Source organism: Eleginops maclovinus, chromosome 8 (assembly GCF_036324505.1).
Source record: "Eleginops maclovinus isolate JMC-PN-2008 ecotype Puerto Natales chromosome 8, JC_Emac_rtc_rv5, whole genome shotgun sequence".
Taxonomy (NCBI): domain Eukaryota; kingdom Metazoa; phylum Chordata; class Actinopteri; order Perciformes; family Eleginopidae; genus Eleginops; species Eleginops maclovinus.
In genome coordinates, this window is record NC_086356.1 from 2,685,617 (window position 1) to 2,710,464 (window position 24,848).

Consider the following 24,848-nt stretch of genomic DNA (forward strand, 5'->3'; position numbering starts at 1 on the left):
GATCAAAAGCCGGTAGATAAGGAGGTGAACTTCCTGAGTAAACGTACGTCATGTCTGGGGTCTTCATGACCTCCGTGACCCCAGCATTTCTCGAATCCAGTCTAAGGAATTGGGATTTAAAGGTTTCTTTATGACCTTTACTGATTCCTCTTAAAACCCCCCTTATCTCTCTCTCTATATATATTTGTATATTTCTAATTTTAACTCATTTTTATTTTTAGTTCTAATTATTTGTTATGCTTCTTCTTTTTGTATTTCGCTGCTGCAACGAAAAATGTTTCCCAGTTTGGGATTAATAAAGTATCTCTGATTCTGAGTCTGATATCTTTGAGTGACACCTATATTATAATTGATTTAATTGCATTTATTTCATTATTTATATTATTATTATTGTTATTATTATTATTGTTATTATTATTATTATTGTTATTATTATTATTATTATTGTTATTATTATTATTATTATTTATATTATTATTTATATTATTATTTATATTATTATTGTTATTGTTATTATTATTGTTATTATTATTATTATTTATATTATTATTGTTATTATTGTTATTATTATTATTATTATTTATATTATTATTATTATTATTATTATTATATATTATTATTTATATTATTATTATTATTATTATTATTATTATTATTTATATTATTATTATTATTATTATTATTATATATTATTATTTATATTATTATTTATATTATTATTGTTATTGTTATTATTATTATTATTGTTATTATTATTATTATTATTTATATTATTATTTATATTGTTATTGTTATTGTTATTATTGTTATTATTATTATTATTATTATTATCATTCATTTATTTCATTATTGATATTATTATTATTATTATTATTATTATTGTTGTTGTTGTTATTATTATTGTTATTATTATCATTCATTTATTTCAGCTCTCCATCTCTTTTTCTTGGGTGCCCTCTCCTTTACCAATACACAGAAACAGAAAAACTAAATGTATGGTATATCTGTAGCTTACAAATAGTTAAGTGTGTGTGTGTGTGTGTGTGTGTGTGTGTGTGTGTGTGTGTGTGTGTGTGTGTGTGTGTGTGTGTGTGTGTGTGTGTGTGTGTGTGTGTGTGTGTGTGTGTGTGTGTGTGTGTGTAATGTTGCAGCTTCTAAAACAGTATATTTTGAAGTAAAGTGAAACAGACCTTTCCTTTAAAGCAGAATGCAGTAGATGTTTTCAAACCTCAGACAGGAGGACCTCTAGTGGCGCTACAGTGATCTCTACAGGAAACACAAACCGGTTTCAGAGTCCTGCAGGTTCACCTGAGACTGGGCGGGAACAGGAAGGAGCTTCACGTTACCAAATGGCTCTGATCCAGACTAGGAAGGATTCGTTGTGAAATGCTTCCTCACCCACAGAGACGCTTCCTAATGTAGAGAAACTGCTCCTCCATTCAGGTTCCTCTGGATTTCACTGTGTTCTAGTATGGTGACCTTTGTCATGATCCAAGCCCTTTCTACAGAATAAAAAATGTCTGTTTTGCTCGCTTTCTTTATTGTAGAAATGGACAAAAGCGTATTTCATTTAAATGTTAACAAATAAAGTTATATGCATTGCCCCTTTGAATCAGCAGGTAAAACTAAGTGTCTTTAAAATGATTTGGTCATTGCAGTTCCATCGTTGCTCCCTATTTTAGTCGAGCACAGCACCATGAATGTGTTTTTAAATGGACTTAGCTGTGATGGTACGGCAACCAATGGTACATTTTGTTCTCACAGCTGTAGCGCGTTAGCATCGCTCAATTAAAGAGAGGCTGCGTTTCACTTTTGCTTCACAACGATTACTTTAGTGGTGCTTACAGGATGATTTCACATTAAATGACCCACTATTCTTACAGCTGTGGTCTTAAGGACCTCACTGAGTGGAGTAGGCCTTTATTTGCAATGCAGATTTCAACATGATCATGTGGGAAATGTGTGAATAAATAGGTATAACATTTGGCAGCTTCAGTTTCCTATCTTTCCTGTCGGATTGAGACACAATTACTGAAGTTACATCAGGCAAAATGGGCTACATGTGGTCATAAGCGGACATGTCTCCTTGTGAAATACGCTACAGGAGCTACCAGACTTGTGAATCACTCTCTCAGACATTGTCTATACTGTATATACTTTGTGACAATAAAACATCCTTAATCTTGAACTTGTTGTTTTTCATTTTTGTAATGAAACCATTGGTGGTCATCTGTGTGGATTTAGTAACTTCCCTATGTCACTTTGCAAAGGTGGCAGGAGTGAAGCTTCCCTGGGCACAGTGTGTCTGCTGCTTCAGCACCACGGACAGCGCCATGCGTGTAATACAAATACACATCACGTTATTCAAACACATCTTTATCAACTCTGGGAAGCTTCTGGAACAAGCTGCAACATGGCAGGGGGAGTAGAGAGGATTGTCAGGAGCTAATCTGATCATGTGGGGCCCCTGTGATGCTCCATACGGCCCGCCAGAAAAGGTTTTAAAAGGGCCCTATTGCAGTATGTGAGTTATACAGGTTTTTGTGCATGTAAGTGGTCTGCTAGGGCTAAACGTGTCTCTCCCACACTCTACTCCTGCGGACACATAGTGACATCACTGTGTAACAAGTGCAATTATATTTGCTATTGCTCCAGCACATTATAATATAGCATGCTCATATTAGCATACCAGGCAGAGTGAGTTTGATGTGAGTGAGCTAAGAAGAAAATTAAAGGCAGACATAGGGGCACACTGTCCAAGGCCTCTCATATGGGGGAATGGGGCCCGGCACCACGCCTCAAATTACCGGAAATTACACAAACCTCAGGCAGCTACGAATTGACACTTAGCAGGATAATCTCAACATTAACAACCCTTGCAATTGCCAGAAAGTAAAAAGCTAGTCCAAGGCTACACAAAACCATATCAGGATTGCATGACTCACTTCACCACCACTAAGCTAAAGCCACGCTTGGGTTCAGCGTGAACACGTCTAGTTCCCTTATTTACCTAAATGAACAGAATGTTACAAGCTTGTGTTAGCAACAGACCTTGTTAAGGGTTTCTAACCAAAAATACATAGAAAAATCATTCATTTTGAAAGAGGGCTAAAATGCTAACTCCTTCCCAGGTTTGAGGACTCATTCCCAGTAAGGTGGTGCTCCCCGTTAAAGGCTGAATATTCCCAAGGCGTTTATTTCCCAGCTGACACTTCTATATCAGTCTAAATGTGAAGTAATTGAGCTTCAGACTTTGATATGTCCTTATATAATTGTCTGACATGGAAAGGAGAGTCTTAGTCACCTGAAGCATTTAGTATTCAGCATTTCATTATGATATTTTAAGTCATACAATCATGATGCAAAAAAACGAGTTGATCTCAACACGGCTGAATTGTGTGTCAATCAGTCCGATACTGGAAGACAGAATGTGTGTTATGATGCCTCTTTTCCTCATGAATCGATATTCCTGGTTAGAGTTTGTGCGGATGAGCTTGATGCAGCTTAAGTGTGTCTGCTTTGAAAAGCTACGGGCTCCACAGCCACTGTGCAAATCGTGTCTCTTTAACTGAGGTATTCTCAGGACGGGGAGGGGGGGTGGATGGGTTCATCGGGTTCATGTAGTATTGGACGCCTCCTCCCATTTCAGGTTGGCTGCTTCCCTGGCTCCCTCGGTAAAGGGGTGTCTGTGAGGCATGTAGGTGATGGAAAATGGCTTGGGAGTTTGCAGAGGGAGCCGCTAAACAGTCATCTTGACCTTTTTTTTCGGGACACAGAGCTCGATCAGCTGGTTGACTCCACACTAGCTGCCATTTTTAGGTCATTCGAGGCATCTCGCTAACTTGTGTGTGTAGCTGCAGCCAGCTGTATGAATAAGCCTGCTTTATTCATCTGTTAGTCGCCCACTGGGATGCTGTCTCGTGGTGGAATATAAATCATGATGGCTGATGGATGTTGCAGAGGGATGGAAAGAGGCAGGGGTAAGATTGCATCAGATTCTTTACCGAGACCAACATATCCTCAGCAATATGTCCAGAGCGGATCCCAGCAGCAGCAGCAGCAGCAGCAGCAGCAGCAGCAGCAGCAGCAGCAGCAGCAGCAGCAGCAGCAGGGCAATGACATCCAGGAGTTAGCCTCCAAACGAGTCGACATCCAGAAGAAACGCTTCTATCTGGATGTGAAGCAGAGTGTGCGCGGGCGCTTCCTCAAAATCGCCGAGGTGTGGATCGGCAGAGGCCGGCATGACAACATCAGGAAGAGCAAGCTGACACTGTCCATGTCCATGGCCCCGGCTCTGCGCTACTGCCTGGGGGACTTCATAGATTATTACGCACGGATCGGACTGCGGGGGGGCCTCGCGCCACCGCAGCTCGATGAGCACAGCAACAATGGCCAGGGCCGCGCGCATGACTCCCGCAGAAGAGTGCAGTCTGAGCCGCACGCGGCGCTGTCCCCCGGCGGCTCCGCGGGCTCAGACGAACATGCCCATCGCGTGCTCAAAAGCGAGTTCATCGAGAGGGACAACAGAAAGTATTTCCTGGACCTCAAGGAGAACCAGCGAGGGCGCTTCCTCCGCATACGGCAGACTGTCAGCAAAGGACATGGCACCATGGGCTACTACGGTCAGGGCATCGAGCAGACCATCGTGCTGCCCGCGCAGGGGCTCATCGAGTTCCGGGACGCGCTGTCACAGCTCATCGAGGACTATGGAGACAGCGACGACCGAGCCGCCTCCAGAAACCAAGACGACGACCCCGAACTCCCCGAGGCTGCGTCCTTCAGGGTGGACAACAAGAGGTTTTACTTTGACGTCGGTTCCAACCGGTATGGTATCTTTTTAAAAATCAGTGAGGTGCGGCAGCCGTACAGAAACACCATCACTGTCCCCCTTAAAGCCTGGGCCAGGTTTGGAGAGAATTTCGTCCGGTACGAGGAGGAGATGCGACGAATTTTCTCGTGCAACAAAGAGAAGAGGATAGACGCCCGGCAGGACAGTGAGGAGCAGGAGGACTGACCTTGGCAGTAGGCTGTATCTTTTGCATGTATTCTAGGGATTCTGTTCATGAAATGACCCTAAATACTCTCCTTATGTGTCCCCTAATAGCCTATAACGCAGTGTCCCATGTTGGCTCATCTACCAAGGGCTGGTAAACTACTAACTGTAACCTGCCAAGAACTTCACATCCCATCTGTTGCAGTGAAAACTGTTGGTTTTCTAATATCTTCATTGCTCGGTGCTGTTAAGTGCACCAGGGGCACACCAAACCTATCCGGGGCCCTGAGCAGAATTTTTAAATCACCCCCACCCCTCCCCTATAAACTTGAAGAGTGTACAGTGACATTGATAGGTGATGCTAGTGTTATTAGGAATGTGGTGCCTGCTAAACCACTTTCACATTTTAGCTCCCAAAGCGTATGATGCGGTGATGACAGTATTTTATTGGTCGGCCCAGAAGTCAGCATCCAGAATGACCCTAAATACTCTCCTTAGGTGTCCCCTAATAGCCTATAATGCAGTGTCCCGTGTTATCTCATCTACCAAGGGCTGGTACACTACTAACCCTGCCAAATGATAGCCCGATGATCATCTGTTGCAGTGAAAAATATCAACTATTGGTTTTTCCAGTGCACTTTAGCCAGGGGCACACCAAACCTGTTCGCGGCCCTGGGCAGAATTTTTGAAATCCCCCCCCCCCCCCCCCCCCTATAAACTTGAAGAGTGTACAGTAGTTATAAGTGACATTGATAGGTGATGCTAGTGTTATTAGGAATGTGGTGCCTGCTAAACCACTTTAATATTTTAGCTCCCAAAGCGTATGAAGAGGTGATGACGGTATTTTCCAATTTGGCATAGGCTACAGTAGTATTGCCGACAATTAGATATATCCGGGTAACACAAGTTTATGATAGTTACACGTTTTGTTCAGGAGGATAATCTCCACACTTTATGTGATAAAGGAACTGTACCACGGTCACATGGCTGGGCAGAAGCTGAGCTAAAGTTGGGCATTTATTCATCTTTTAGCCGTTAGTTAGCACCGGTGCGTTTACTGACGTAGTTTCCATTGTAAAACAAAACGTGTAATTCTCCTCAGCTCGTGTCAAACCCCAGAACTTATTTCAGGCATCCAACCCAAAAACAAGTTTTTAAAAAACACATTGATTTTGAGTCGAGGTGTAACTGGAAGTGGTAAAAATGCTGACTCACTTCCGGGTTTGCGGACTCATTCCTGCACCTTAATCAGTTTTACGATGCCGAAGGTAAAAGAAGAAGAACTTATATATCGTTGATAGACTTATTATGCATTCCGTATAGATCGTGCAATGAGAAAAAAAACTACATTTATTGATTTAATTTCATCAAAAAATAACAGAAGACCTCACATGTGGGATTTGCTTGTTTGCAGCGCCCCCTGCTGACCTCTCAGTATCATGAAGGAACTTACTGTTAGTGCAATAGAGAATGATGATGTGACATGCCTCACACTGCTGGTGTGTGTTGCCAGTGGAATGGTTATTTCCTACACTGGTTTGTCGTTCATCAGAGGAATGACCATTGCCACATTTTGAATAATACTGCAAAACACACACCATGATTCACGTTTTCCCGCAGTGCATTCGGCACCAGAGCGATCTGCAGTGTGTCAGATGTAGCATAGTGCTGATTCGCTGCTTACCTCGGCAGCATAGAGGTGAGGGGAGAAAGGAAAGTCCAGAGGAGAGGCAGGACACTCTGTGGTGGGCTGGTTTCTGCTGTGTGTGTTTTATCTTCCACTTCCTGTGATAGCACACTGACACAGCCCTCAGTGGAGAAGCACCGATCAGTTTACAGTTGTTCACCAAGTTGGCAAAACAAGAATCCCAAATGTATTAGCGAGTGCAATATATCTCCTTTATGATAAATCTATCCAACGCAGGCACTTAGTCCACTAACGTACGACCATGTTTGTAATATAAAACATTGTGTTTCGGTACCTGCATTGAACTTTTAAACACTTGAAAAGAAATGACGTGTGGCATTTAAAGATCACCAAAAGAATATATAATGTATATTTGAAAAGACATCTCTTCTCCCCATCGGGTTGAAGAGGAAAAGAGAAAAAGAGACGGTGACTGCTGCCTGAAAAGCGTATGTAGATGTCGTTGTTCTTGAGGATAAGTGTGGTGTTAAATGATTTACAGTATACTATATGGCTCAGATTCACACACTTGAAGGAAAGGTATTGTACATGTGTTCTGCTGAGCACGCAGGTCTTCAGCAGTCTACACAATCATGAAGAAAAACCAACCAGACTGTTAAATGTGAGTGTGTGTGTGTGTGTGTGTGTGTGTGTGTGTGTGTGTGTGTGTGTGTGTGTGTGTGTGTGTGTGTGTGTTCTATTGTAGACGAGGTGTTAAACTAAAAGCAAACTTGAGAAAACGTAGTGATATTTTTACATTTATTCACCTTTTTGTCACCAATTATCTTCTCTTCCTCCCCTAGGAGTTGTCCATCAAAGAGGAATCTCCTTCTCATATGGGTTCTTTAAAGGACTGCTTTTGCGGCACTAGGATGTCAATTTGTCTGCATTTAGAGAATAATACTGAAGAGGCATAGTGCCACGTGAGAATTTGTCGGGATTTTTTAGATTCAAATCTGTATTTCTGACTTTAAAATTCAGATTTTAATCAAAAAAATGTTGAAAAAGAATCACTTTGGGTCAGATCTCAAAAATTGATTTTCCCTTTTGGCCCTCATCCTCTTCCGTAGAATAACCTCAAAGGTCTTCAGAAATGTCTTTTTTTCTATCCCTTTAATCATCCTCGAGTCCTGAGATTAATCCCCGGGTAGTGAACCATTGACAGTCCAAGGACAGCTTGTAAAGTGATGCCTTTAAAACTGTTGTGAATACTTGAATCATTTTCTGTTGTTAATATGAAGTAGTGGGACAGCTCAGATCTGCAGACGTGGTACCCTCAGTGGTCTTTGGGTCAGAAAGGGCTCCTCTCAAACAGGCCTTGTACCACCAACGTGCTTCTTTCTGCAGAACCGTGTATTTTACCTTTCCCACCTCGCGACTGATGAGGAGGACATGGAGTCGAGGCGTCCATGTCTCACTCCTGTCCCTAAAAGTGCTGCTTCCCCATTAGAGCTTGAATGGCAGGCGCTGTACATTGAGCTGTGTGTGTGTGTATACTGTGTGTGACCTGCATGGAAGACAGAGGACCTGATTCAGACTGGATTTAAAGGAAGAAATGTCTCTTAAAGTCAACAATTACTCACTTCTATCCTTGATTTCCAGAAGAAAACTTCTCAAAAGTCAAAAAGTATATTTAAAGGTCCAACTACAAACTCTCACACAACTCCGCCTTTCAGAACAAAGTGACATCCCTATGAAACTTTGCACTTCTATTGGCTGGCGCTCCAACACCTTGTACGTGATAGGCTAAGGGGCGGGACATCTGTAAGCGGTTGACCAATCACAACTGAAAATGAGCAAATAGGGTCCCTTTAAAGCATTAGACAGTGTTTAATGACAAAGAAGAGTTCCATACACACCTGCATCATGTTACACACACACACACACACACACACACACACACACACACACACACGTCTGAGTCAGGCCCTCTGTCTCGGTGTCACTCTGCAGGACGCACTGCTGTCGACTCCAGGTAAAAGGAGAGGAGTCGTGAGGACCGGTAGAGGTGTATTCAGAGAAAATAAAAGCTGTTTGGTACAGTGTAGATGTTTGTGCTGGTGTGATGCCTTTAGGTGCATGAGAAGCACAGGACTAGTTGGGCTTGGTGTGTTTGTGTACTGTCTGGTGTAGGGCATGAACCTCCATGATTCAGTGAGTTGTTTTATTTTCATATGAATGGCAAGAGTTATATATAGCACTGTAGGAAGTATAAAGCACAATTTATTTTAGAAAATGACGTGGAGTTAGAATATATATTCGATGCTTTACATGGATTTGATTCAGTGTGATGGTTTTGAGATGTAATGTCGCCCCGGCCAAGATATATAAAGATAAAGACGTGATATTTCTTCTGCTGAAAGATATAATGTCCTCCATCTTTTGTATTCGAATAATTTCTCCAAAAAAAAGCACTTTAAATAAAAGCTGCACTTTTGTTCTGCTGCTCTCTAATCAGTCGACGGAGAGAGGGACCATTTCTATCCACGCCTTCGGTGTAAAGAGACAATCATGGATCCCTGAATCTGATGCAGTTAAACAAAACTCCCATCATGCTGTGTGTCCATTTCTGACAGACAACAGGCAGATAATACAATTAAACCATTACAGCCAGACACTGAAGTCTCTTTGTGAAATGAGCACAACGTCTGTGGACTCGCTGAGGGGGGATGAGCATCATTTGGCACAAACTAAGGCTGTTGTCAATTCAGGCTCAGAATACTTCAAATATTCATGTGTAATTGAGTCTTAAATCCACAGATTATAAGCGATGTTTTGGATCTCCAATGGGAATCATTCATAATGCAGCGGTGGAAAGATACTAAGTACACTTACTTTTCCATCCAATCCTACTGTATACGTCCACTTTCAGAGGAAGATAACACACCTTTGGCTCCTCTGGAACACTGACAGTGACTCATTTATAAACACACTTGATTTATTGATATGATGCAGCACCGCACTACCAATCAACCAAGTCTCTAACACTGGCTCCTAATTGACAAAACTACGATACTAAAATGAACTCGTTTCTGATCAATTTGAATACATATTACTGTGGACAGAGTCATTCGGCATCACGAGGACTTTATAGTACCGTTAGATAGCAAATACTTCATGTACTTTTACTTAGTTCCCATTTTGAATCAGGGACATGGAGTATTTTTAGACTTAAGGATCTGAGTACTTCGGATAAAATGTCCATCTGATCCATCCTAACCAATGCGTCGTTGCTGCTAGTACTAAATATGGAGCATTACAGCATGCTCGGCTCTCTGAGGATTGGTTTCAATTCGACATCATAAAATATTTACGCAGAAATGTCGTTTTTTATTTGAAGAATTAATTGATTTGAGTGAATTAGGAGCTCTGATTCCATTGACTTCTGTTCTTTCACTACCAGAAGCATTATATGATGAATGCTCTTCTAACTATGTGACTGCTCACTGTTAGCAGATTGGTTTTAAACGTTGTGCTCATTTCACAACCTTTCACGAGACCGAGATGAACGAGTTTAGGTTTAGGATAAGATTGAAAAAGACCCCGGCTCTAACGAGTGATTCGGTAGTGTTTGCTTTCTGTTGTTTTCTGTATATTTAAGACGTTGCTGGGATGCAGTGGTGTAAAAAGCTGTCATAGAGCAGAGCAAACACAATCCAGAGTGAGCTTTAGATTACTTGACTGACTTAAAGAATTAACATAATAACTTCTACTTAATAAAAATGAACAAATAAATAGAAATATACATAGAAAGATTTAAAAAAGAAGACGCAAATGCTTTGTCTGTATTCATAACAGTGTGTTTGCATAATAAAAAGTGGGTATTTCATGATATTTGTTATGCTTTTTGTTCCCCTTAAAGAGGCAGAGGGCTGCTTAGCTTTACTAAACCACCACATCCTGTATCCTTTATTTTACTGCTGATGGATTCATCTCCACATCTGTTGTAGCTCAACTCTGACCCAGGGGACAAACGATAAGATGATGATGAAGCGGATTTAGGAAACTTCCTGTTTTAAATGGTTAGCATTTTAGCTGAAGCTGTGTAATCTGTGAGCGTCGTGCAGCGAGACACTCTACAGAAACGTGTCATAGAGAGAAGAACACGAGGGGAACAATGGCGTAATAACATCCACTACACACTTTACTCAATAAAACATGTAATAATGTCAGTCATTTTCTTACAAACTGAACCCGGAGCATCCTATCCACCACAGTTGACTTCCTGCTCCAGATTTAACCCACTTTTATCTCTTAAGTGGTTTTAGGTCACCTGGACTATAATGAGTGTGAAATAACACGGTGCTTTCCATGAATCTTCCCGGTTATTCAGAAGCGATGGAGCTGTGAAATAAAGAACGGGTTTGCATGGAATAATGACGACCAAGGGATCAATTTGAAACGTGTGATATTTTCGATCATGTGAAGAGCGCTTCCTGTGTGTTCTTTAAAGGTGGCAGAAACATTGGAAAGGGGGGGGCAGCAGCTGTGCTCAGGTGGGCCAGAGGGAACATCAAGTCAAATCATTTGTGTGATCGGCTCTTAACTCCTCTGCTTTTCCTAGATAAAAAGAAAAGGCAAGGTGTGTTTTTTTGGAGCTTTAAACCAGCAGGTATCCACCCTCAGGAGTCTGAAAGGACTCGTACCCTGAGCACAGCTGCTCCCCCCTTCACATGTAGGAAACCAAGAAGAGTGTGTGTTAAAGAGGTGAATACCATGGATACAAACTGTTCTATCGCCCGTTAGGTGTTGTTGTCAGCGGCTGGTGAACGCAGCGCTGCAGCAGGGTGTTGGACTGTGGACTGTTCACAGAGACCCAAAGCTCCACCTCTGACGCCTTAAAAGCCCCTTCAGACGCCGACTGTGTCTCTGCTCGCATCGACTCATCTGTTTTAGCAAATAAGAAAAGAAGAAGTCCACCGGTGTTATTATACTACGATCATTTTACACCGTCAGAGTAAAGAGGAAGTGTGTGTGTGTGTGTGTGTGTGTGTGTGTGTGTGTGTGTGTGTGTGTGTGTGTGTGTGTGTGTGTGTGTGTGTGTGTTCACACTGAAGATGTTCTGCTGTTCGTTTTGCCTTCAGAGTTTTCGCAGTGGGGAGTTTAAAGATGTAGATGTTTCAGTCGAAAAAGAACCGAAGTGAGTAATGAAATGTGAACCGGTGTATATTTAGATGTAACGTTATGGTGTGTCCTATAGTCCTGTAGAGTAAGACTTTAAAAAACAAGGACGTTTTGTACTCCGGCACTTTCTTTAATGTGTACTGTATTAGTTCATCATGTAAAAGTACTGTATGAATATTCATTACTTGCCTTGTAATGTTTAAAAAACAAAGCTACGTTTAGAAATGATAACCGACGTTTTTAGAGTGTATGCATGCCAATGGTTGGGTCCCAGTGTCATAGGAAAAGTATATGAAAAAAATGGTGCTATGTTACATTATATAAAGGTGCTTTATGGACCCCAGCTGAATGCATGCAAAGAGGAACTCTCAAAAGAAGAACACAATTGATGTCCGACTCAAACAAGTGCTGCCTCTCAGAGCTGTCTGGAATTGTTCGAATGCCCCTCCGAACCTGAGGCGACGGGGTTTCCCTCCGTCCCTCAGACAAAGGGCGCTTTAAGTAGAGCATACACTCAACCATGGAGGTTGTGTTCCCAGAATGTCCCGATGAAGACTAGGACTGAAAGGCATTGTGGGTGGCAGACCCGATCACAAACGCTAAAGTCTAACTGTAAACGTCATCAGCGGCCGCCAGGAGAACGATCACTATCTGATGTACCTCCGTCGTGAGGGGGTGAGGGGGGATGGGGATGGGGATGGGGGGGTCTATTTACAGTTGTACTGCCTTTGTGACACCGGTCCAATCGATCTATAGACAATCTAATGACATCATTTTGTACTCTTCATACTTGAGATGTGTATGTGTTTGAATATGTTTTCATGTAGCAGACTTATAGGACAGCAGACATCGATAGAACAGATGTCTGGAAAACGTTGCTGATTGTTGCTGGAAAAGAAAAAGTGTATGTTTATCGGTTGTACTGACCATCGTTCTTTTTTATGTTGTTCATTAAATGTTTTACAGGATCATCAAAGCTTTCGTCTGTTTTTCTTTTAGAGATTTAAAGTGACAGTCCTATTGGCTAGCACTCAAACACATTGATAGTCTAAGGGGCGGGACATCGTCAGAGCAGACTGGGCTCTGGTTTCAGACAGAGGGTGAAAAGCACAGGTAGTATGAGAAACACAAAGAGCTTTCTGAACATTAAAGCATGGAGACATGTCCCAGGAGAGACACTACATACTGATAGGAACCTGAAGATGTGTGTAGACACTGGTGGTGATGCTGGAGATCTGGAGTTGATGAGGAGGTGGGATGACAGCAGCTTAAACACCTGAAATCACAGCTGGCTGCAGGAGAGCGGAGAACAATTTAAAAGCTTGAACGCAGCACGATGATTGGCTGTTGGAGATTGAGCTTCCTGCTTGAACTTGCACTGAGCTTCATTCTTTTACATATAGAAACACATAGTATAAGATGCAGTATGGCCGCACATTAAAAACCGACAATGTTAGAATGCTCCTGCATGTAGTAAAGTATTTAACTAATAATCAAAGTAATAAATAATACAAAATAATCACATCTATACTCAGTATCTCTGGAGTCAGAGAGACATCTGTTGCATGCTCTTTCTTTTCCTTTCATGGGACAATGACTTGAGCACACACTAATGCCAGCAACACATTATTTAAAACATTTATTTCATATTTCATAATGACCATCATTTACAGCATTCACCGTGGAGAAATGCTTGACCTCTCTGACAGCTGACAAATGAACCACACAAAATGCTGGATTTTACAGCATGACACTTCATCTTTCCCATGGATGTTTTAAACTTATTTATAGCTTATTTTTTTTCAGTCTTCAGTTAGATTTTCTGTTCCTGTTGTCAGGCAGTTCACCCGTGGCTCAAAGCCGTGTGCACTAAGCTAGAAAGTGTTAACGATGACAGGATATTCAACATGTTTAAACGCTGGATGATAAGGAAGAGCGTTCTGACAGACTGCGGACAGAGAGGGGGAGACACTGATATCATGACAAATACATTGCATACATAACTAAAGCAGAAGCAGGACGTCATGTGACCTAAAACTGTACATCACACAGATATGCGTTACACCCTACATTTGCTTTTTTCAGTTTTCAAAGGCAGTTACATTTGCCATTAAACATGCACTTGCAGCATGTTCATGTCAGTGTGATTACTCGCTTACATTCATATGCAGTGTGTAAATACAGAGCTGCTCAATGACGCTTCAAAAGAAAATGCCTGGGTAATTCATTGTAACATCCCACCAAAACGGGGCGCTGCAGCACACAGTAACAAAAAGGCACCTGGTGTGGTGTGACACACTTTCACAGTGTCATTTGAGGAGACATTTTGAAACCTATTTACGGTCTGTTTTTTTAAAGATATTTTTGGGGGCTTTTTTGCCTTTAATCGGATAGGACAGTGGAGAGTGACAGGAAAGTGGGAGAGAGAGCCGGGACGGGATCCGGAAAGGACCACGGGTCGGGAATCGAATCCGGGTCGCCGGCGTACGGTGCAGGTGCCCCAGCCAGTTGCGTCACGGCCGGGGCCATTTACTGTCAGTTTTGGACATTATTTTATGCTTCATTAGTCATTATCCATGTGAGTGCAACGCGAGCAAACTACTACTGCTACAACCATCCTGAAATATGTATACTTGGTTAAACGTATAAGAAACACTGGTTCATTTTTTTAATGCCTCAAAGAAAATGTTGACACTTAAACTTCACACTAAAGGTGATGAGTTCAAGCAAGATATTCTGGATGCTCCAGATGCAAAGGAAACTCCACAAAAAAGATAAACGTTTTAAAAAGTAGCATGGAAATGTATGTGTGGTCTCACTCACTGCCACAAGGGGGAGATAAAAGTCCTGCTTTCCAGCTTTAACAAAGGCACAGAACCTTTAATATGGACCACACGTCTGAGTCCTGGGTGTATAAAAAGAGGCAGGGCCCCGCTCATTTGGCTCAACTCTCAAAAACTAAAATACCAAGATCTTCCACCGATCTTCCGGCAGTCTCCCAGGGTCCAGAGAGCATGCACACATGCGTTTCCCCTAAGACCCGCCTCCCAACTTTTGTCAAGTCCGTTGTTGGCTCAGTGAAATGAACAGGGACGGGAAATAATTCTGCAAACAACTTTCAGCTGTTCCTGATTTAAATAGGAGCTCTTCAGACCATCAAATCATCTTAGTGAAAATGATTCACCGATTAACAGATCAGTGGGAAAGTTATTTGGGGGCCCAAAGGCATCACGTGACGTGGCTGCAACACCATTGTTCGGTCACTAAGAATGTCAGCTTCAGTGCACCGCTCACTTCCTGGGGGCTTGTTTTGGGTTTGCCTGTGTTCTCACTGTGGCCTGTAACCCCCCCGCTGAGACATGTAGCTGGAGCAGCCTCCTGCCGACTGGCCCTCTGGAGGGGTCGCCTGCTCACTCTCCTCTTCCAGGGGACAGAAGTCCAGAGGCTCCACCCCCTCCTCCTGCTCCATCTCCAGCAGGTCAGCAGTTTGGTTGAATCGCTGAGACTGCCTGCTGCCCTCCTGAAGCATCACGTCAGGGTTCTCCTCACAGTCTAGTAGAGGCTGCGTGGACTCGGAGCGGGAAAACACCGCCTGCTGGGGGTGGGGGTTGGGGGTCTGGCCCTTGTAACCGTTGGAGGCCACCACGGAGGAGTATTGCACGGTGCTGGCTGTGGTGTCGGCCATGTCGCTGCCCTCGTCACTGTCAGACACGCTCTGGCGAGGGGAGGACATGCAGGAGGAGCCTCCGATGCCGCTGCTGTGCTCCTCGGACAGATACTTGTCCTTCTTCAGAGGCAGGCAGGCCTTGTCCTCCTCAAACACACTCTTTCCATCACACACATCCACGTCCAGCACACTGATGCCAGACAGACAGTTCTCCTTCGTTGTCTCTGCCTGTAGAGGACAAGGTGGAGAGAACATTATAAATCAGACTAAAATGTTAAAGCTTAAAATGTCCCCCCCCCCCCGAGTGTGTCAGAGTAAAAGCAGCCCTCACTTTTACAGGATAATTAGGAGACCAGTTTCCAATTGTGCTCTCTCCAGGGTTTGGGATCCGAGGCCAGAGATTCTCCTTGATCCTGTAAGAGAGGAAACACTGAGGGTTATAGATCAGATTAAAAACAGGGAATCCAAATCTAATAATACTCCTATAATAAGTTCAAAAAATATCTGAGAAACAGGGGTTAGTTTCACTGTGGACGGTGGAGAGCAGTCACAGTCTAGATGTTCACTTTCATATGATTTAAAACTGAAAAAAGTTCAAATCTCCAAATTTAAGAGGATTAGAAGACTACTTTAACCATCAACTAATTCTCCAAATAGCTACTAATCGATAAGACTGAATCTAATGGTTGAGGCTGCACTTTTATTGTACCAGAGGGGAAATGCTTCTCGCAGCCAGATAAAACAGAGGACAAACAGATCACATTAAATCCAGTGATGATAGGAAACTCGGAGTGTATCCTGCAGCAGGAGCAACAGGTCAGGTGTTTTAGGTTTAACTTACGCATCCTTTTTACAGACACAGAACAGCATGGTCAGCACAACAACAAACAGAAAGCTGAGGCTCACTCCAACCACGATGCTCTCCATCTCGCCTGGAGCTGAGGGAAACACGGGCGCAGGATCAGAGCATTAGAGAAGAACAATCTCAGATATACGACACGGTTTATCAGGATCTAAGTTGAAATTGACGGTAGGATAGATCCTCATGTGACAAGCTTCCACTCACCATATTTCAGAGTGGTGAAGGAGTGGGTGGTGCTCCTGATGGAGCCTCGGATGGTGGAAGCTACGATATAGGTGTCGTACTTGGTGTTGCTGGTCAGCGACGTCAGAGTGTAGGTGGTGTCATGGCTGGGCAAGGTTCTCTCTGAAAATGAGCGTGAACAGAAATCAGCAGCTAGGAGAAGCAGCTGGGGTCACGTAAGGGAAACCATTCTTAGGGCCAGTGTCCACGTAGCAGCTGCTTCAGCAGAGAAGCGCAAGGGATTCTGGGAAGAGCCTTTTTTATCTCCAATGCATTTAATTAAAAAAGGTTCTTTCCTATGGAAGTTATGAGCGCAGTCTGACAGCTGCAGAGCGAGGAGGACGTCCGCGTACAGAGATAAAAGCACAACACTCAAGGTCTGCCCGGTCGATCTGCTTCAAAAAAATGAGCCGATTGGTCTTTGTTTTGATCGTTCCGACTGAAAGACACAGACCGAAAACAAGCTTCTCCTCTTATTTCTAGAGTGATGTCACTAAGACTTATCTGAAAAGTAAAATACTGTAAAGTAAAAGCGCTTGGAACAGCTGTACAAAAACATCGGTGGGTGCAGCGCTTTATCTCAAACCGGCCGAATGAGACAACAGGTGTTCCCTCCTTACTGAAAACAAACCTTGGAAACCCTTATAGTGTTATGACAGTGAACAGAAAGCCGTCAGCTGGGTCAGGACACCATTAGAGGCACCTACCGTGTGTTTCACCATCACCCTTGTAGTAAATGGTGTAGTTTGTGATGAAGCCTTGCCGTTTTTCAAGGGGGATCTCCCTCCACACCAGCACAGCCTTGTTACGTCCCGGTTTACCGCTCAGTCTGACAAAAGGGGGTTCTAATGGAGCTGCAAACACAACAGCAACAACACGAGTAACATTAGTCATGAGTATTCTTCACACAGACTTTTTAGCTGCTGATCACAAGGCAAAATGTACAATGACACTTAAAAAAATGAATGTTTGAGTCATTGATGATCAGTGGGATCGTACTTCCTTCCTCCAGATAGGCTTCTTTACGCGCTTGCTTTCCGATCTGTCCAGCGTAGATCGGATACACAGAGACATTGTAGCGGACAAACTCCTTAAGTTGGCCTATTTGGAATTGAGAATGAGAGTTATTCTTCGTTCAGAGTAAAGCCTCTCCATGACTGTGTAGTAAGAGGAACATCAGATAAGCAGAGTGGAGTAGTGGTTACCTTTAATGGCAGTCAGCCTGGTCTTCTTGCTTTCCCTCTGCCAGTCCATCTGATCTCCAGCGGCCCACTCCACCACGTACTCGGACACATCTGTATTGTTTGGGGGGGTCCATTCCAGCCACAGCTTTACCCCATCGGACCAAACCTTCAGTTTATTGACAGGGGGGAGCTCTGGAACACACACACACACACACTTGCTCTTATATAGTGATCATTGATGCAAATGAAACGTGAGTGTTTACAGCCGGTGTACTTTTTAAATATTTCATTTGACTACTTGTGCAGAGGAAGAAACTTTGGATTCATGATGGCTAAACTGTCCCCAGTAAAGAAAAGAGAAGAGGTTCAAAGACTCAGTCCTGTACAGGAAATAAACCCCTAAAGGGACAGCCAAAATGTCAGACAACACAGAAAAGCATGCGCACAGTGTTTGAGATTAATCATTTCTTACCACGTCCTTTTGCTGAGATGAATAACGAGGCCTTCGGAGATTTCCCCACCGAGTTGGAAGCGGTGACGAACACTCTGACAGGTTTCCAGTCAGCCAGGTGTATCTGTTGAAGGACAGAGATCTCCTGCTGGCCAGAGCTGCTCTCTGACACGTTCAGTGGGACACTCTTCCACAGCAAACTGTCATTCCCCACTATATTCTTGTCTAGAATCTTGAAGTAAAAGCTTGTTATCATCCCATTGGAGAACACAGGAACCTGGCAGGAGAAAATCACAACCTCGTGTTACCCGACGGCAACAAGTGAGGAAGAAACGTGGGATGTAATTATTGGGATGAATCTGAAAATCCCTTAATTAATGTAACCCATCGCGTGCTGGCCCTTTAATGAGGATGAAAACTAATTTAAAGGTCAAGGCCGATTTCTTAATCACTGATAAAATATAGTAGTGATACTAACGTGATATTAGCACAACAGGTGTAGGAGTATTAGTATCTTTAGGTGTTATAGTAGTATTGTAAAGGGTACTATTAGGATCATCAGATGTGTGATCAGGTGGATCGTCTGTTTATATAATCTGTAAGTTAATAACCTTTTTGGTTTGTTCATTTGATACTGCTCGAGACGATCCCACATTTCACGCCGTCTTCAAAGCCTCATAACTTCTCAGCAGTTTGAGACATGCCGGTGTTTTCCTCTTAAGCCAAACAACGTTATCAAGTTCGTCACTGTGAGCCGTTTACCTCCGTTGGTAAAACGGATGCGTAAAGTTTGGAAAGACGGGGATAGAGTCACCTTCTTCCTGGCGCATTGCTTATCCTTTTCTGCATGTTTTATCGCTAGCCGTTCTGTTTGTATGGAATAAGTTAAAGGTGCGTTTTTACATTTCTTTTGTTTTATGGCCTAAATATCCCCTATTATAAAGCATAGAGGTCTTTAAAGAGTGACAGAGCTTTACCTGTTGTGCTGCGATGTGTAAAACTTGATTCAATTGTAAAGAAATGATCATTTACAAGGCAAGGCTATTGTGGGTCTGCGAGGGTTGAAGTAGTATCATTAGGAGTAGTAATATTAGTTTGATTAGATTTCATAGTACTCTGTTTAGATGTACTAGAGTATCATTAGGAGTTTTGACATTGGTATCACTAAATGTAATCCCATAAGTATCGGTAGGTGTGTTGGTATTTAAATCACAAAGTGTGATATCAGTATTGTTCGGTATAATATAAGGATCATACGGTTTTATCCATATTATTATTCATATTTTGGTATTTGTATCCTTAGGTGTGGTGGTATTAGTGTCACCAAGTGGTTTTACATTTGGTTTGTGTAACCTTGAATGTGTTGTGGGATTTTACCTTAGAAATAAATCGCACCAGCCGTTCATTTTTGCCGTCAACCTCAGCAATGGTTCTCCACAAATCTGGTTTACTTTTTGGCACTATGCAAAAATAAGAAATAAACAGGTGAGTAAATGTTCTGTCTTACAAATGTACAACTCAACATTAAAGATTCCCAAGTTCAGAAAGTCTTGCAAGGAAGCTCTGAAAGTTTTAGTGGGTGAAAGTGGTCTGAACTCACGGTCCTCTGTGGTTCTCGCGGTTGCGTTGCTGCTCCAGTCGCTCCAGTACCCGTAGCCCTCTTTATAAGGTTTGCAGCGCACCTGAGTGATATATTCTGTGTCTGGCTGAAGGTTCTGGAGTCTGAAGCTCTGTATTTCCATGGCTGTGTCTGCACGAGGAACCTGAAGGACATTGAATGCGACTCGTTTATTGATTTGAACACATCAGAAACAAAGAACAGTACACATGTCCGTTAGCATTCGAGAGTACAAAGTAAAACACAAAGTAACCTGGATAGAGGACGGAAGACATAAACAAATGTAGATGCACATGGAAAGTTACTGAGAGTCATAGAAGAAAAACATACTTACATAAGTCCAATTTTGAGATCCATTTACGCAGAATCTTATTTCAAATAATAGTTTCACGTAAACACCACGAATAGGCAGAGACCAGTTTATCACCAGGGAGGTGGGGAAAATCTTCTCTGAAACAATCATGATGTCTGAAGGAGGTTTTGTTTTTACTGCAACAAAAAGACACAACAGGCCGTCATTGTTACTGTCACGTTTCATTAAGCAGCTTCAACCAGGTAGCTTTCAGTCTGCATCAGTTTAGCTGGTGATTGTTCAGGCTTTAACTTTTTTTGTATTACGTTATTTTAGTTTACTCTTCAGGGGTCTTTCTAGAGAAATATAGTATCTGGGCGCTGACTAAACTATGCATCAGAGTCAGTGTCTTCATGTCTTAAAGCTGCCGAGTCGTATAATACAGCTCAAACAACAGATAAATCCAGAGTTAGGGTTTCTTTACTTCCCCTCAGAAAGAAGGAGATTAAAGAAAGGATGTAATCTCAGTTACGGTGTCAGCCTGCTGCCTGCCACTCGTCCTCCGGCAGACCCACCGGACATCCATCCCCTATTTATTCTCTGTAAAAGCAAAGCTGGCTCTGCTGTTTGACCAGACATCTGACACCATCTTCATATTTCTGAACTCATTAAACTGTTTCAGACGAACGGAAATATTGTTTCCTCTGTATTTTGGTTCGAGGGCGCACGCTGAGAGTAAGAGGGATCAGCCCCCCGGTTACCAGGTTTAAACCCCGCTCGTCATTTGTGAACGAGGCAGTCAGACAAGTACACCGGTCCATGTCAAATGCTGCTAACTCTGTCTGTCCTTTCAAGTGAACCCGCTCTTAGACTGAGAAACCCTGGATGGACTGAATTGTTTGCCCTCGTTATAGGATCATTTAGCTGGATGCGCTTGTTGGGTTAGTTAAACCAGATAACACAAATATATTCAGGATATGTTGAAATGGCTTGTTGGTACAGGTCAGAACTGGCAGACGTAAAAAAGGAAGCACAGTGGAAAAGTGGCTCATACAATTGAACTTACCAAACCAGTTGGCATCTTCCCCTATATGCTCAGACTCCATTTTTCCCAGTTTATTGTGTGCTTCCACCCAAACATCCAGGTGCATAAAAAAGGGGTAAGTATCCTCGAATTCAATTTGGGCGTGGGTTTCCTCCGTGGTGACATTATAGGTCCGACTGCTGAATAAAAGTAATACCATTAAGAGAAATTCCACAGCTAGCTATACCCTACCAAACATATAGCTGTATGCTACAAAAACAGATAGAAAAAACCTGCTATACTCACAAAAGAACTTGGACAAACAGCATGTATTTTGTCGGGCTCTCTTTGGTCTGAAGTCCTACTGCCGCCCACTCACAGCGGAAGACTTGGGATAATACGGGGTTCTCCTGAACTGCCATGCAGGAAACATTCTCAGGCTTCCTTGGTGGATCTGTTATGGAGACAAACAGCACACACACATCTTATTTACTTTATACAAAGGCTTGTGTGCCCTTATTTTTAACAGACATGTATTTAGAGACAACGGAAGATAAAAGAGAGGTGTGTTTTAAGCCAAAGAAAGTAAGAATGAAACTGAACAACACAGTCAACCTGGGTGTGTCCACAACTACATTGGGACAAATTCCAAACAGGATGTATGACTGTATCCCTTTTGGCTCATAACTATTAGAGCCCAGTTAAAGTTCTGAAAACTGTGTATAGTAAAATGCAATTCACAACTAATGATTTAGAACTGACAGAACCTATAAGCATTTATTCCACGGGGAGTTAGAAAACAGCTTGGTTTAACAATAAGAACTTACAGCTTTTCTGCAGATGGACCCCGTAAATAAATTTGCCTCCGTTCAGGGCAACGTAGGACGTCGGCGGTTTGTTGACAATGCAACATAACCATTCAGGTTTATCACTGGTGATGGGGAACGTGACACTGAGAGCTGATTCATTGAGCTTGGTGTACAGCTCGGTGGGTAAATTAGTCCCAGACAGCTTCCAGGAGAGGTCCTCGACTGTAACTTCCGTTGTGTTGATGATCATGCATATCGCCGTGAAGTTAGTCCCGATCTCTAGCACTTGCGTTGTCTGAGGGTCTGTCACCAAATGGTTGGTTTGGGAAAACCCTATAGAGTCAATACAAATATAAAGATGGAGGCAAAGTGCCTTGGTAAGGAAAGACATCTTTTTTTAATGCTCTACGCAGGGTTCATTAACCCTCCTGTCGTGTTTGGGACAAATCAGACCGATTTATTACTTTGATCAATCATAAATAATGTGTTTCACTTGTGATATCCTCCACAGTAGGTCTTTGAACATTGCTGATCACCTCTTTCATTGAATTTTGAGTTGTTTATTCCACTTTGTAACATCTATAGTGTTCCCGGTCAAAAGGCCCGGCATAGGAAATGAACGGGTAACCCTAGATTATGTTCAACCATCAGAGAGTACACACCCAGTAATCAACAAGACAATACCCTGTGTCTATTCTTTGATATTCACTGCAGTTATTCATGTATACCAGTGCTCTGAGATATTGAAGGTTAAAAGGGTGTGAAATTAAATGAGGTTAAGATCAATTGATTTTGTGTTAATGTAACAGACCAGGAACACTAAAGTAAGGGGGGAGAAATGAACACGACAGGAGGGTTGAAGTAGCAAAACAGGAAAGATCCCATTTTAAAGCACGCATACTGGCTTGTGATAAGTATAATTACAGTCCTTTAGAATTGAAGCATCTTATTGGAATTCAGCCAAAAAATAAAACTAGTATAAGGAAACATTTATCTATGGGAGTGCTTTTATTTTACACTACTTCTACTCCATTACACTTTGCAAGCCACATTGTACTTTTACCACGCTACATGTATCTGTCTGCTGTTGTTACTAGTTACTTTACAGATTTCAATAAATGCTAATCCAAAAATATAATTAACAGATTGATAAGTACACTGAAATATAATAAATTATCCAGCAGCAGAATGCAAAGGATATAAAAGAAACTCCACTTTTACTAGCTGTAATACACACTAGTGCATCAATAACAGTAATAATAATCCAGTAGTTTAATATGATTCTGAAATGGGCTATTACAATAGGTACTTGAGTATATTTTGATTTGAGTTCTTTTTTATTTCTGCTTATTTAAGATCTGTATGCAGGACTTTTAGAGGTGGCCTTGTTGATGAGAAAGAAGCTGTTAGGTGTCTGGAGTTAGAAACAGCAGGTACTGACCACCTCTGGCCGCTACAGCAAAGCCTAGGCAGGCTAACAGCAGCAGCTCTCCCGCAGACACCATGATGACTCTCTGGGGACAAAAACACAAAACATGTTCAAGATTCTAAAGGTTAAATGTCATATCATAAACACAACAGCATTGTAGTTGTGTATAATATATGACATTGACCAATATTTTCTCCTTTAACAAGTAGAGCTAATGTCATTTTACTGTATCAGTGACACTGCAATATGAAGGTCAGACAATACAAAGCCTTACACATACAAAATAACATACACAGTAAAATGGTGGTTGTAGAGCCCCCCAGTCGACATGAGATGTGGTATAGTGTCTTTGTTATAAACCCCGTTGTATGTATTCTAACTCGAGCCAGACATGATCTTTGTTAAATGAGATTTGTGACATCTTCAACAACGCAATACGAACATATACAAGACCTTTAAAAACACATGCCACACTCAAAGGTAGCGCCAGTTCTGTGTAAAACTTTTTAGACTTCTTCTCAGGAACCAGACATGGCGTAACGCCAAGGAAAGCTTGGCAGTTGTTCATTTCACCTCCTCTGTAAACACTTTTGCTAGAATAGGTAGCGAAGTATATCACTATTACCTTGACAATTACTGGCTAACATACCGTAACAGGCATGTTAACGTGTGGATAACAACGTACCGTTAGTCCTCATAGTGTTGCGTATTTATTTAGGCTAGCATTTAGCCCATTGCCACCCCTGCTAACGCCATATTGTTTCCGCTATCAAAAGCTGCGTAGTAGAACTTACCCAACTGGCTTCGATGTTGGTGCGTGCAATCTCCGTTAGATCAAGGCCATATTTATCTATCGATACAACCTTATAATGGTCAAAAGAAGTATTGGAGTGGTCATTTGTGTGTCGCCCAGTGGTTCTGTTGAAGGTCCACCCACTTCCCGTCAAGGATAGTCATGTCACAGCAATGTTGCCCAAAACCTCCACGAGCACACAGCATAGGGATGGACCAACGGCTGGTCTGTTGAGCGCGTGCCCTGCCGTTGACAGTTTAGAGATCTGCGAAAATGCTCAGGAAACATCTTCTGTTTGCTGATTGGTCAGATAAGCTGTCTGTCAAACACTTGTGACAAATGGGAGGTTACCGGTTTGCCAGTCTGCTCCCGCCCTCAAGTTGTTTTCCTGTATGTCCCTGCCCCTAGTCCCAAGGATCATCGACTTTTTTTTAACAACAACACCTAGAGGTGGAAAAGTACTCAGATGTTGTGCTTGAGTAAAAGTAGAAGTACTCAGATCCTGTGCTTGAGTAAAAGTAGAAGTACTCAGATCCTGTGCTTGAGTAAAAGTAGAAGAACCAGTGTAGGAACACTCTGTTACACGTGCAATCAAAATGTTACTCAAGTAAAAGTACAAAAGTATCTACAACTGTATATCAAACAGACTGAAAAATACATAATGAAGAATCACCACCCAAACACTGTGAAAGC

At 42.3% G+C, this 24,848-nt stretch overlaps 2 protein-coding genes across 3 annotated transcripts; one reads left to right on the plus strand and one right to left on the minus strand.

Annotated features, from left to right (window-relative positions):
* Window positions 1-3,934: 3,934 nt before the first annotated feature.
* Window positions 3,935-5,110, plus strand: purg (purine-rich element binding protein G). Its single transcript, XM_063889958.1, has one exon. The coding sequence runs from the start codon at window positions 3,938-3,940 to the stop codon at window positions 5,012-5,014; it is 1,077 nt and encodes a 358-aa protein (XP_063746028.1). The 5' UTR covers window positions 3,935-3,937; the 3' UTR covers window positions 5,015-5,110.
* Window positions 5,111-13,428: 8,318 nt separating this feature from the next.
* Window positions 13,429-24,387, minus strand: il6st (interleukin 6 cytokine family signal transduce). 2 transcript variants are annotated; one of them, XM_063889452.1, is made up of 16 exons: window positions 24,157-24,387; window positions 23,375-23,447; window positions 21,952-22,266; window positions 21,431-21,578; window positions 21,167-21,321; window positions 20,143-20,297; window positions 19,791-19,953; window positions 19,568-19,650; window positions 18,212-18,467; window positions 17,761-17,931; window positions 17,555-17,656; window positions 17,263-17,409; window positions 16,538-16,678; window positions 16,313-16,409; window positions 15,803-15,884; window positions 13,429-15,699 (listed from the first exon to the last, which is right to left on the minus strand). In XM_063889452.1, the coding sequence occupies exons 2-16, from the start codon at window positions 23,436-23,438 to the stop codon at window positions 15,133-15,135; spliced, it is 2,646 nt and encodes an 881-aa protein (XP_063745522.1). In that variant the 5' UTR covers window positions 23,439-23,447; window positions 24,157-24,387; the 3' UTR covers window positions 13,429-15,132. The 2 variants fall into 2 exon arrangements, with proteins under 2 accessions (XP_063745522.1, XP_063745521.1); XM_063889451.1 differs by having other exon boundaries at window positions 21,167-21,324.
* Between the last annotated feature and the right edge of the window lie 461 nt (window positions 24,388-24,848).

Coding starts and splice junctions, on each gene's coding strand:
- purg (XM_063889958.1), top strand. CDS start 3,938: ATGATGGCTGATGGATGTTGCAGAGGGATGGAAAGAGGCAGGGGTAAG.
- il6st (XM_063889451.1), bottom strand. CDS start 23,438: ATGGTGTCTGCGGGAGAGCTGCTGCTGTTAGCCTGCCTAGGCTTTGCT. Junction 22,267..23,374: donor TGCTGTAGCGGCCAGAGGTG/GTCAGTACCTGC, acceptor TTGACTCTATAG/GGTTTTCCCAAACCAACCAT. Junction 16,410..16,537: donor CTTCACCACTCTGAAATATG/GTGAGTGGAAGC, acceptor TGTTTCCCTCAG/CTCCAGGCGAGATGGAGAGC.